Genomic DNA, 13,320 nt, shown 5'->3' with positions numbered 1-13,320 from the left:
AAACCGCCCGTAACTGGTGGCAGGCTAACTGTTTGGAAATAAGCCCTACATCTAGCTAGTCAGTGGTGGGTGTTGTGGGGCTTTTGGTTGCCATGGAACATGAGTTGTGTTTCCCTGTCAGGTGTCCACTGGAGGCGGCCGGCGGGTCTCCACAGCAGCAGTAAGGTGACCATCCATCTGGGAGGCATCGGGAGGAAAGACGGGAAGGCCTATACGACTGTATGCTGCAAGGTACACTGTGTACCCACATACTTTGGTTACTTATTTACACTTGTACATTTATACTTGTACATTTACCCTCAGTCAGACGCAATGTCTCACCTCAGTCACATCTCGTACAATTCTTTTTGGCAGAAATCGGAGGATATTTTGGCACCTAAAAATGTCCAAGTAAAGTTATGGCGGCCAAATGTCAACCTTTTGAAAGGCCTTTAGTCTGGCTGCTGCCAATAGTACACCTAGAATATGGTACCATTATGAAAACAATAGTTTTTAGGGGTGGTGTTTTTTCTGAGTAGCTACAACAGCTTTAAACTCAACAATAAAAGCCAACAGTCTCACATCCCTCATTGTTTAATGTTGTCTTAAACAAACACTTTGCTGTAAAAGAGAAGACATGCCTTTATTACCATTGCCTCATTAAAAACGTACAACGAAATTCAGAGTGCTACTCCTGTAAGGTGCCGCTTTTAGTTAAACTAAAAAACACATTGTCTCCACACATTCATCTATATTGATCAAAAACTATAGCGTATAAAGGAAACTCAACTGATAATTCAATCAGACACACACTCCGCGCTGCCCCCCCCCCACCTCCCCGCACACTCACAGGCTCTCCTGCAGCAGCGCCGGTCCACACAGCTGACATTGTCTTCAGTTACATTTTTTATTAACACAGCTGTACCTATGTAATGTTAAGCATGAGCGGAAAACCTGTATTTTTACCAGTGTTTCCGCTTATAATGTTAAACGTTCTGTTGTGGCGGCCGCCACGGCGATAAACACGGACTGTATAACTGGATGCAACTAACTTCAGTTAGCTATGAGTAAAAGTGTGTGAGACGGCGCCTGCTGGACCCGGACGAGAGATGTCAGATAATCATAGTTCATAAAAATGCAGCGCAGTGACGATACAGACATTACATACATGAGACGTTTTTTTAACGCTGCTGACCGCCGAAGCGCATTCAACCCGTGCAGGACCCGTTCATAATGAGTCAGCCGTCACTATGTCAGTAGAGAATCCAGTCTGCAGTGTAGTTCACTTCACTGATAAACCATGTACCACTATACAGGCTATTTATTTTGCATCATTTTTCATTTACATTTGTTACAGCTGTATATTTACAAACAGGAAAGGAAACCCTGTCTTTGTATTTTATTTTAGATCACAGTCTGTTTTAGTAAAAGTGCTTGTTATATCTCACATGTGGCTCTGTAAAAATACAGAGATATATATCATGTATCGCTATTTAGCTGAAAAATACCGACATTTGATTTTTGGTCCATTTCACCCAGGTTAGCCCTAACCCTAACCCTCGCATCCGCTGGGATGCAGACAGGAAGTGTGCCATGGAGATGGTGCTGCAGTACTTCAAAGGTACGCAAGGCAATGGTCAATAAAGAAATGCTTCAGTGAATAACTCGTGATAGGTGCACTGATGTATTGTTAGAATATGTTAATATTTTAAATCCTGGCCACTGATGGACACCCAAAAATACACAAATCTTCCATGTTGCCACGCACTTTGTTTGTGGATGTGTGAAGTTGCTAATTTCTTTTGCCAATGTTTTAGGTGAAAAAGTCATTAACTGTCACTTTAACTTTGATAAAGTGTTCGCATTTGATCACAAATACTTAGTAATTTATTATTTTTACGTTATATTAAACCAGCTGAAATGTACATGGGAGTATTCAGAAAACCAAGTTGTAGTGCAAATTTGAGTCATATTTGCCATTTGTCATTTTTTTTATTAATTTCAGGTCAGAATTATTGTGATGATTTTCTCCTGCAGAGAAGAACGAGAAGAAGCCTCAGAAGTCGTATCTGATCCACGCCGGCCTGGAGCCGCTCACCTTCACCAACATGTTTCCCAGCTGGGAGCACCGAGAGGACGTGGCTGAGATCACCGAGAGGGTGAGCAACATACACTGCAACGCCCAACAACAACTCTCAGCCGTACATCGGTGGAATTACAGACGCTGCTTTGGCCACAGCCAAAATAAATGACACAGACATGACACATGAACACACACCTGGTCTCCAACCCTCTGCAACTGTCCTCTTTTATACCAAAACACTTGCTACACTGTATATAGGCTGGTTAGACGGAAATTAATTTCCAGGATAATGTGTGTTGCCGTTCTCAAACTCTGTTCTCTTAGGGAAACAACAACAAGCTAGCAAGCTACATGCTGAAAATGTCAAATTTGGAAGAAAATTTGGATCGTGCAACAAGGCAGGCCTGCTTGGTTCTTTCTGGGAATGATTGTAAAGATTTACAAAGAATATGTTTAGGGCATTTCCTCTCTAACTGGGATGTTTTGGGACTGATTGGTGGGATTGCTGTGGACGAAGTACACACAGCGATACACTGGTAAGAGCAAATGAGGTTCAACCATGTATCCAGCTAATTTAAATAGCTGACGTTACTGTATTGTGTCAACAGATAACTTCATTTAATATTGTATGTGGCGTTTTCTTTTGCGGGATGCGAATATTCCACCAAAACAAGTTCCTCCCGAGACTATTTAGCAGAGCCACCGTCGCTGCGTCCGGAGCTTAGCACCGCCCAAGACCATTGCGATCTGGCAATGCGAGACTACACTGTATACGTACACTCACAGCCGGTTTCTTCACCTCCAATTGTTCCCACACATTTTCTCTCACACATATGTAATCTAATTGTCCAAACAGCTGCAGTCATTGTAAAGGACTTGATGCCATGTCCTGTGTTGTGGCTGCAGGAGGCGGAGGTGTGTAACCAGATTCCATCTTCCCTCTGGCTCAGCTGCAGGCCCGGCCGCTCCCAGAGGGAGTCGACCCGCTCCGCCTCGAGATCTTCCTGTCTGAACAGGACTTTGAGGTCAGTATACTGTGAAACAAAACTGCTACACAAAACCTGATATTTTTTATTTATTGTTTGTAATGTTGAAGTTAGTGTGTAGTAGTATGTTTAGAGAGCATGTTTTCCCACTGTTGATCAGACTTTTTAGTACATTTTGGTAATTTAAAGCAATTTTTACATAAATATGAAGAAAAAGATCTGATATTTAATTCTCTTTATGCTTTAGCCGACACTGACAGAGTGGTTAACAGTGAGTATTTGTTTTACCACTCAAGACTAATTAGAGCATGAAGAACAGGGGATGTGGAGAGGTTTGTGATTCAATTAGTCATCCATCATCCCTGTAAGAAATCAATCATCAGTGAGGCAGAGATACATGCAGACTGAGTACATCAAAACCAGTAAATGATAACAGAAGTTCTTCTTCATCTTGAAACTGATCATAGTTTATGTATTAATTAAAAAGTAAGACTATTCAAAGGTGGATTTTCCTCTAAATCTACAACTCCGTATTCATAAAACCATCCTAACTCCATGTAACCCTCACTTTACAGACCAAGTTGTAGGTGTATTCAGGTAAGAAGAGCCACTCATGCGATTCATCAGCATTCAGGCGACCTGTCCTTCTTTTCCCAGCATGTCAGCACTGTGTTTTTCTTTCTTTCTTCATGTGGTTTGAAAACTCCTGTGTCACTCCTGTCTCCTAAGTGTGGCGCTGGTTGAGGAGGAAAGTTTAGCGCTTGGCTGCACGATTACATCTGAAAAGAACACCCTGATTACTCTGACATCATAGTTAGTCAGGTCCTTTATATCAGCTGCAGTCACAAAGGATTTGGCACTCACAGCTCTTCACACAGTAGATAACAAACATAAAATGACACCTAAACTTAGATCCCATTTCTGCTCGGAAAAAAAGAGACGAAATTTAAGGAATGATACAAAAATGTATCTATTAGTCATTTGACAAAAAATTAATCAGCCTCTATTTTGATAATCGATGAATTGCCATTCTTCAAGCAATGACACCAAACATTGTTTGGATCTTTTCTACGTGAGGATTTTATGCTTTTCTCTGCTTTGTGTCATTTCTGAAGACACTTTTTGGGGGTTTTGGACTGTTGGTCGGTCAAACAACATATACTTTTGAGGGCGTCACTTTGGTCTCTGAAAATTAGATAGATAGATAGGTGCAGCCATAGTAAGTCAAAGTTTGGTCTTTATCTCATAATTTTCAAGTTGTTAGTAATTAGTCATTCATTTTTTTCCAGCAGAAATGGCCCCTCGATGATTAACTTGGATTCAGATGTTTTTAACACACTTCCTCACAGTAATATGAACAGCTGAGGTTGTAAATAAGGTGTTTAAGCACAACTTTTGTCAAATGTAAACTGTTGTGATAATTGAGACGTTGAAATGTGCAGCCATTGTTCCTCTCCAACACCTTTGACTACACCACAGTTTTTATATAGATATGGTTCATGTTGCGTTACATAACCCATTTCTTCTGTATAGCCGTGCCTGTGTTTGGATCCTCTCCTCTCACTCTCCGTGCTGCCCCACCCCCACTTCCACTCAGTTCCATGAGTAGCCTAATATAGCGTGTGAGAAAGTGCCTGCTGGACCTGGGCGAGAGATGTGATCCATGGCCAGATAATCATAGTCATAAAAATGCAGTGCAGTGACGATACAGACATTACATACACGAAACGTTTGTAACGCTGCTGACCCGCCGAAGCGCATTCAACCCGCGCAGGACCCGTTCATAATGAGTCAGCCGTCACTATGTCAGTCCAGAATCCAGTCTGCAGTGTAGTTCAGATACTTTGATGATAAACCAGATGACTGTACAGTAACTATCAGCTTCATGATCAAGAAGGTTTTTGTATCATACACTTCAGTCCATTGCACTCCTTCTCTGATTTGATCACAATTTTAATAAAACCGCTTGTGACATCCCACATGGCTTTGACTTAAAACTGAACATTTAACCCACTTTGTCAAAAATACCGATATATATACAGTATATAGTGTATCGCCATTTAGCCGAAAAATAGAGATATGATTTTTGGTCCACATCGCCCAGCCATAAAACACGCACACGCCCACGCCCACGCCCACGCCCACGCCCACACACACACACACACACACACACACACACACACACACACACACACACACACACACACACACACACACACACACACACACACACACACACCTGAGACTCTATCCTCTGAGTTTGGATAGATAGACTTATGATTCACCCTCAGCTACACTGCAGTCTGTGGAGCACAAAGTGGAGGCATGCAATCACTGAAACAACTAAACTGTCCTTGTAAGATAGAATTGGTTTGCTAACAACCCACATATACTGTACATTATTAACATGACATCAGTGCGTGGGTTCTCTTACTGACCAGTATTGACCAAACAGCAAGTGTATTATAACAGAAACGGAATTACCAGATGTAAATCAGCAAAAATATATATAGGGGAGAGTGGGGTAAGATGAGCCAGTTTTTACTTATGTGGATCTCCAGGCAAGGGAAATTGAGACAGAAGTACAATGAATACATCTACTGTTAATTTGGAATGTTGCCTGTCAACTGAAAATATAAGAATGCACCTATGACAAAGAGCCTTGAAAATATGACCTCAGAAAAAAAAGTGTTCATGTGACTCAACCTACCCCAGGGTAGGGGTAAGTTGATCCCAGTCAGTGGGTAAATTGAGCCATCTAGGGGTAAATTGACCATCCTATTTTTCACGTTTTAATGCAAGCATAATAAAAAAAAAAATAACCTGCCTCTTAAAAAAAAATTATTTAATAATGCACTTACCCTTCCAAACAATGTTTTTTTTTTTTTTTTTTAAAGCTACCTCAAACAACACAAAACAAACCAATTGAAGTTTAATTTTCCCTTTTAATCTTTTATTTTTTGTATTGGTGCTGGCAGTCCTTCACTTAACAGAAATAGTTTTAAACATTTCTGTTAAGTGAAGGACTGCCAGCATAGTTTTCAGGAGCAAGAAATATGGTTATATGCTGTATTTCTTATGCTGTTAATCAAGTCATGTCCACACACACACACACACACACACACACACACATATATAAACGTGTTTGGCAGAAAAAACGTCCGTCCACTGTGTTCAGTTCTTGTTGTTCTTTCAGAACTTGTGAGTAGAAAACAACAGTTTGAACTTCCAGACCTCAGCACAATGAAAAAGACTATTGGACACTCCATCCATCAAGGTTGCTCCCTCCTTGCAGTTCCTCCAACCTTTTGAGATTTAGGAAGCTTCTTCAGCACATCATTTGGGAATTTAAACCTATAAAACACAAGAGCCATGATGAAAAAAATCTGAATTGTTAAGCTATGCTAAAATCATACTAAACAGCCCTGAATACATATCCTGGTAACTGTGGCTGACATGCCAATTTCTTGTACAGTAAATGTACTTTACTCTTGTATCTTGCTTTAGTTGCCATTAAATTGTATTGATATTATGGAATATATTAATTCTGTCACCTGTCCATCACTTTTGGTCAGATTGTCAAAGAACCCCCAACTTTATGTGTTTCATTGAAGGCTGTAACTCTGGTTCAATTTACCCCACATCTGGCCAAGACATTATCTTGGCCAGAGGGAAGATGGAATCTGGTTACACACCTCCGCCTCCTGCAGCCACAACACAGTAAAAACGGCCTAGCTTAGCAATTCAGGCTAACCTTTAGCTTAATGATTCACATGGTTTTATATGTTGACAAATCACCAACATGTACCATACACAACTTTGCCCAGCTGAAAAATAAATGTGCTAAGTGTACTCAAATTTAGCATACTTTTGTGTACTTGAAGCCACACTAATCATCATTATACTTGAAGTGTGTTCATGATTAGTTAACTTGAAGCATGCTATTTTGGAACAACTAATTTTGTACTAAATGTATTTTAATTGTAATTAAATTGTAGAAAAGCTCAACTTGAAGAGTATTTAGTGTACTTGTATGTGCTAAAGTGGAACAACTTAAAGTATATTTTGTATACTTTAAGCATATGGCTTTATATGTACTAATATAAGCTTAATTAGTTAAATTAAAGTGTACTTTGTATTATAAGTACATTAAAAATTATTTGTTAGTGTCTTATAAATATAAGTTTTATACTTTTAATATATTCTTACTGTGCTAATAATATGCTTAATTATACTTTTGGTTTATTCCAATTACTAAAAAAGCATACTTTGCAGTTAATAGTCAATATACTTTATCATTACTTTGCTATATTACTTTCTACCTTGCACATACTTGCAAATGTATTACCAGTATACTAAAGGCTGAAAGACTTATAGGACTACTTCCAGGTGAAAAAATATACTTTAATGTATTTGTACCATATCCTAATTAGAATAGTACATTGTATATACAAAAAACTTGTACTATCTCTTAACAGTGGTACAACAAATGTATGAACATTTACATTATGGCTTTTAAACATTTTCAAATATATTGGTACTTTAGTAAACCTTGTAGAAATAGGTCCATTTCAGGCAGCAGACTTAAACATTACACATAAACTTTACAGAACACTGAGAAATAGTGAACAATGAAAAACAACATTCCTTATTATTGCACGCCTAACCCCTCCCACCATACAGAAACACACACCACACATTATGTTTCTTTTTTTTGGCTGAACTGCTCATTGTTACACTTTCGTCTGATGGCCGCGCGCACATCAGAGACACTTGTCTGTGGAAACTCTAGAAGAACAGCGTCTGTTGACCGAATAGACGAGATAATGTAAGTCACACAGCATATTCATAGTATTTTGAACAGTACATCAAAGGGGTATTCCAGAAAGGAGGTTCAACAAACTCGAAGCCTAACCCGGAACTGAGTTGACTTAATCTGTGAAGTGAAACTCTGAATATAGGCTATAAAAACAGTCTTGTGATTGCACCTCACTCTGGTTTTATTCATATTCTGCATATTAAACAAGGTAAAAGTTTATTCAGTGGATATTTCAGCTTGTAGCAGCTTTTTACCACCAACAGTTACCTACTGATTAACACACATCCTGTCTCCTAACATCCTGCTGAGTAAATGACCATGTGGAAGAAGGCAGAGGAGCTGGTCCTGAGTCAGGTAGCTGGGTCACCAGAGGCTGAGGGCGTCACTCACCCCCAGGACCCAAGAGGCAGACACACACATTTATCTACAGATAGTACTAGAAGTTATTTAATATTATCCTAAATGCGGCAGCAAATTAGAAACATGTACTTTGAAATTGCGTTGTTGGAGGCAATGCAGGCTGATGGTTAGCCTACTTTTGTAGCTATCTGTGGGAAACAAAAAAAGCCAAATGAAATGTGAATGATCCCTCTTTTTCTGACTGCTGGAAGGTGATTGATTAACCTGCAAAGTGATAAAAATGCAGATCTGAGAGCACGTCAGCGGTGACGTGTAGCCTGATATTCGATGTAGCCGGACTGAGAATATTGTTCAGATAAATGATGGACTGATGAGAAGTGGTACCGTTTGGCTCAGGGAATGAGAGCTCATCTAAACAAATCTAAATAATCCCCCTGTTGTAAAACTATGTGAATTCTTTCTGCTTCAACATGATGCTGTTGAGAAGGAAAGGACAGGCCCTGTCAGACATCTCCGCCAGACTCAGGGTTTCTTCAAGTAAACCTGCCAGCGAGCAGGTTAGGTTCCCAGAGTCAGTTACCATGGTGACTGACACAGAGTTTAAGATACCTCTCATTCAGGAACAAAAAAACAGAGTTTCCCTCATCTCAGGGTTCACTTACGTTTTCACATAACCTGCTTTCTGGAATACCCCTCTGGAAACTCTGAGAAATTGTATCAGTATGGTATACCAATACTGCTACCAGTAAATAGTCCAACATGTATTTAGTAATTACTTGTGGTCAGTTTCCGTGTGATCTAGCTGCTATAGAAATCACAGAAGCTTTTAAATAGACTACATGTAACTCAAAACAATTACGTACCTGTAATAGCCTGCACTTTGTCAACATCAAGCTGTGTTTTTGGCGGCCCCCCCTCCCAGACTTTCCAGTTAGGGTGGACTGTGCAAGCCCTCCTTTGTGAATACCAGCACAGCCAGCTCCTGGGCAAAAATGGTCATGCGAGACCTATTCAGCCGCAGGAAGGCCCTCTTTGAAACTGTCACTGTGCTGCCTGCCAAGGGATGCTGCATGGGAGAGAAAGAGGATAAATTGGACAGATTCTCCCTACTTATGAGGAATGAACAGACATTATCCAAATATTAAAAAATGTTAATTCAATTAAATTACGTGGAAACACTGCTAGTATATATAGACCACTAGGGAGTGCTATGGCCAGTGGTGTTGAAGTTCCCACTGACAGCAAGATAATTCATATGACTGATTTGTGAAACATATAACCTATTAAATCCCATCACTTTATTGCTGACCCAATTACCAACAATATGATGCTGCCAAAGACAAAAGGTCCATAGTGCAAATATAAAATTCTTTATGAATGAACTGTCAAGTAATGAATACATACGTTCATCCCTCAATTATAACATACCATTTCAATTTCACTGTCCACAGAAGATGATGACGCTGCAGATGAAGGGGTCCCCCTAATCGAGGACATCAATGCCCGGACACACTCCACACACTCCCTCATTAATTTAATCATTTCTGGCAGGTCTAGATGAATGTAATAATAAGTGGGAAAACATTTGGTTTGTTAGTTAGTAAAAGTAATGGTACTTAAGCTCACTACAGCACAATAAATAATGTGGGAACACCCTGAATCATTGTTTAATAAACATACTGTGTTCTGACATGTCAACCCCTCTAATTCCAATCTGAACACCCACCGTGAAGGGATGACATGATTTCATTCATTCCAGGTGCCATGCCATGACCAGTATTATCATCCGTCAACTTCTTCAAGAGAGAATGAGAGATTAGAATCACATTAAACTTCATTAAGGTACAATAGACATTTAAAGAACCTGATGTGAGGAATTGTGGGAGGAAATAGCGGCAGATATAATGTTGTGTTCATTTTGTACGTTAGAGATTGTGATTATTTGATGCTTGTTTTTCTGGATCCCAATAAAAACAACAGACAAACACTACAGTTTGTCAAGCTGTCATGCTGACTGACTGATCTGTGAATGACAATCTGACAGCTGGGATCCAATCCTGTGCACACTTTGTAGGTCAATTAAGATTTATGATTGTAATTATAATTATAATAAATGCTGTTCTAAAAGGTACTATTCAAATAACGTTTTTAATTATTATCAGCCCTTATTTGTTATTAGTGACAATATTTTTAGACACACGTGTGCACGCGCATGCTTTTGACTTCTAGACTTTATTTCTCAAAGGAAATACAGTATGTTTAAAGGACACTCTTCTAATCCACGCTACTGTGTGGGACAAAACATTAATGAAAGGTGTTTGAAAATTATTATATTGTTGAATATATTAAATAAAAGTAAATGAAATACATTATGCTTAGTTGGCATGCACATGACAGCCAAAAGGAGTTTATATGTGAAAATAAGATATGTAACAATTGTGAGATTAAGTTTTCCATGCAGTTGGATGTAAGATCTCTGACCTTTGCCTGACCTATTCATTCAATATAATATCATTTTACCATAATAATATAATATTCAATATAAATGTACTTGCCATTCTCTGGGCTGAGGAGAAACCCAACTCTTCATCTGAGGCATGGTCTTGAAACTTTCAAAAGGGAAAAGAAAAATAGCTGTGAAAAGCAATACAACAGAGAAATAATTTTTGTCTGAGAGTACACAACAGCTGGGAAAGAAGTATGACTTACAATGTCATGCCGTTGTGGATTTCCTATGTATGTGGCATCATCAGAACTTGGACTGGATGCCAGGGGTAAAAGCACACGTCTTGCTGCCTTGTTAATCTTTGCTCGCTTTCCCTGAAGAAAAACGTTTATATGGTAAAAGTAGGAAAATGATTAGTTATATCCTGAAATTTGAGTTGTACTAGAAACTACAATATGTCATTAGAAAAAAAAGATGTTGATGTTGGTATTAACTAAAATTGTAGTCAAGTTTTTAAAAAATAAAATAGACAAACTACCTTAATAATTAACACAAAGAAACATGCAAAATAGGTGATTCACAGGACTAAAAGATTCTGTCCAATATTCCTCAAATCAAGACCTTTTAGTGAAGTGTCTGAGGGACACCACATTTTTTGCTGTTGTAAACGTTGTAGCCCCCTGCTCAAGAAAGAAGTATGCCTTACCCCATGAACACGTTGTGTAGATTCTTTCTCAGAACTGTAGAGGTGATCTTGTGTGTCCAGGGCCCTCTTCTGAGACAGGGAAGTCTTCAGGTTTTGTAACACCTGGTCCCTGGCTGCCTCTTTAATCCTGGTTTGCTTTGCCTGTCAAAAATGTTTATGACATAAAAATGTTGGCGTCCTACAGAAAGCTTTGTGTAATCAAGTTCACATTTTAGATGTCTTCTTATTTAAAGTTCCCTTAATTATCTCACCACCCCTTAGATATAGCATATTTGGTGTCTCTGTACATAAAAATGCATGTAGTAGTTGAATCTATCTGTAGACCTACCTCTGGCAGCTACAACAACAAAATACTGCTACATCGAGATGTTTCAGTATTATTCATCTAATGTCATATATAACAATAAATCAGTCAAATCAGTACATTTACTTTGATAGTTTAGCTACATTTTACTGCACATAATTATGCACTTTAACTTGAGTGGGATTTTTCATGCATGATTTGTAATGGAGAATTTTAGCATTGCTTAACTGTTTTTTTTTTGTTTTTTTTACTCAGGTAAATGATTTGAATTTTGTCAAGACCTCTACCAGAAAGCATCTGGATGTGTAGCTAGCTAAAGTATTGGAGACAGCGTGTCAGCTAGTGCAGCATTAAGGAATGTTGCGTGCGCTCACCTGTATGGCCGTTTTAGGCTTCACTACGTCGGTCTCACACATTTTCTTTTTCATGCGCACACCCCTGCTTTCCTCCTCGGCCCAGATATCTTTACCGAGAAGGAAGAAATTCTTCTTCGACACAAGTTCTTTGTAGGAATCTGATATAACGAGAAGAGTACAAAAAAAAAAAGTTTAGCCAAGACATTTTTCCTAAAAAATTAAAATTAAAATTAAACAGTTAGCTGCTATAGCTAGCTGACCGAGTTCGAAAAATAATAGGTATTCAAAATACCTATTACCCATTACCGTATTATCCACACTTACCTCCAAATAACAGCACTTTAGCAGGCACCGTCCTGTTTGGTTCTTTTCTCGTGGGCCATTTTATTTCAATCTAGTTCGCGTCGTCATCAAGGTCCGGCTGGGTTGCCACTTGGGTGTACTGGTCGCTACCAAGAATGAGCGACGTACTTTCCACTTTAAGTGTTTTATCAAATAAGTAGTAGATGGCGAATTTGAACATTGTATCCTCCTAACCTGCAAACCTGCAAACCTGCTTTACGCGACTGACCTGACCTCGCTCAGATGCAACGGTTGTCGGATGAGAACGTCCGCAGCTCTGATTGGCTGAAAGTGAAAAACGGAACTGATGCACTTGATTGGTCAGACACTGTCATTATGTTCAGTTAAAATCATCATGCCAGCAAAACGAAACTTGAAGAGACATTTGAATTCTGACGAGACTCAACCAGAGACGCCAAGAACAACAAAACACAGAAGACTTCAATCAAACCAGGTAAAGAAAAAAAACAATTGGTGAAATGCTGTGGGCTACAACGAAAATTTAAATTTTACTCTCCGACTAATTCTGTATAACATTATGAAGTGAAACGTTTCAAGATAAATAATACCCTATCAAAACATTGTTGTTAAAGTGTTATTAGCTATGAGGTAAAAATACGTTGAAACCATCTTGTTATTGACTTCACGTCAAAGACTTCCGCACTGCAGACCCCATACACTTTAAAAAATATATATATATATATATATTATGACTTTTACTGTGACATCTGCAGGAAAAATAGGATGTAAACTTGTCATCATCTTTTCAAAAAACCACAATATTTATCTTTGGTAGCCTATATTATAATATCTTATATATAAGATCAGCCTATCTGATGGTTAACATAGTTCTAAAAGACAATATTCCTTCCAGTATCTTCATCCTAAAATGTTTGCCCAAATCCACTGTAAGTCATCAAGGGTAATAACATCAACACT

The 13,320-nt window shown here is 38.8% G+C and overlaps 1 protein-coding gene and 2 long non-coding RNA genes across 4 annotated transcripts; 1 reads left to right on the top strand and 2 right to left on the bottom strand.

Annotated features, from left to right (window-relative positions):
* The first annotated feature begins 9 nt into the window (after window positions 1–9).
* Window positions 10–4,256, top strand: LOC116048854. Its single transcript, XM_031298131.1, has 5 exons — window positions 10–231; window positions 1,519–1,600; window positions 2,017–2,138; window positions 2,969–3,087; window positions 3,624–4,256. Exons 1-5 carry the CDS (start codon window positions 100–102, stop codon window positions 3,790–3,792), a joined length of 624 nt encoding a protein of 207 aa, XP_031153991.1. The 5' UTR covers window positions 10–99; the 3' UTR covers window positions 3,793–4,256.
* Window positions 4,257–7,431: 3,175 nt separating this feature from the next.
* Window positions 7,432–10,887, bottom strand: LOC116048855. 2 transcript variants are annotated; one of them, XR_004898258.1, is made up of 4 exons: window positions 9,954–10,887; window positions 9,656–9,780; window positions 9,091–9,293; window positions 7,432–7,851 (listed from the first exon to the last, which is right to left on the bottom strand). It is a non-coding gene; the product is annotated as an uncharacterized LOC116048855 (long non-coding RNA). The 2 variants fall into 2 exon arrangements; XR_004104758.2 differs by having other exon boundaries at window positions 7,432–9,293; window positions 9,954–10,883.
* Window positions 10,888–10,942: 55 nt separating this feature from the next.
* On the bottom strand, window positions 10,943–13,000 carry LOC118495815. Its single transcript, XR_004898261.1, has 4 exons — window positions 12,364–13,000; window positions 12,058–12,197; window positions 11,380–11,520; window positions 10,943–11,047 (listed from the first exon to the last, which is right to left on the bottom strand). It is a non-coding gene; the product is annotated as an uncharacterized LOC118495815 (long non-coding RNA).
* Window positions 13,001–13,320: the final 320 nt, after the last annotated feature.

This window comes from Sander lucioperca, chromosome 9, assembly GCF_008315115.2.
Source record: "Sander lucioperca isolate FBNREF2018 chromosome 9, SLUC_FBN_1.2, whole genome shotgun sequence".
NCBI classification, from domain to species: domain Eukaryota; kingdom Metazoa; phylum Chordata; class Actinopteri; order Perciformes; family Percidae; genus Sander; species Sander lucioperca.
Note: the sequence above shows the minus strand (reverse complement) of the source record. Positions and strands in the feature narration are given on the sequence as shown.

Excerpts from the sequence above, each read along its gene's own strand:
- LOC116048854 (XM_031298131.1), top strand. The coding sequence starts at position 100 with ATGAGTTGTGTTTCCCTGTCAGGTGTCCACTGGAGGCGGCCGGCGGGT. Across the intron at positions 232-1,518 it reads ATACGACTGTATGCTGCAAG|GTTAGCCCTAACCCTAACCC; the intron begins GTACACTGTGTA and ends CATTTCACCCAG. Across the intron at positions 3,088-3,623 it reads TGTCTGAACAGGACTTTGAG|ACCAAGTTGTAGGTGTATTC; the intron begins GTCAGTATACTG and ends CTCACTTTACAG.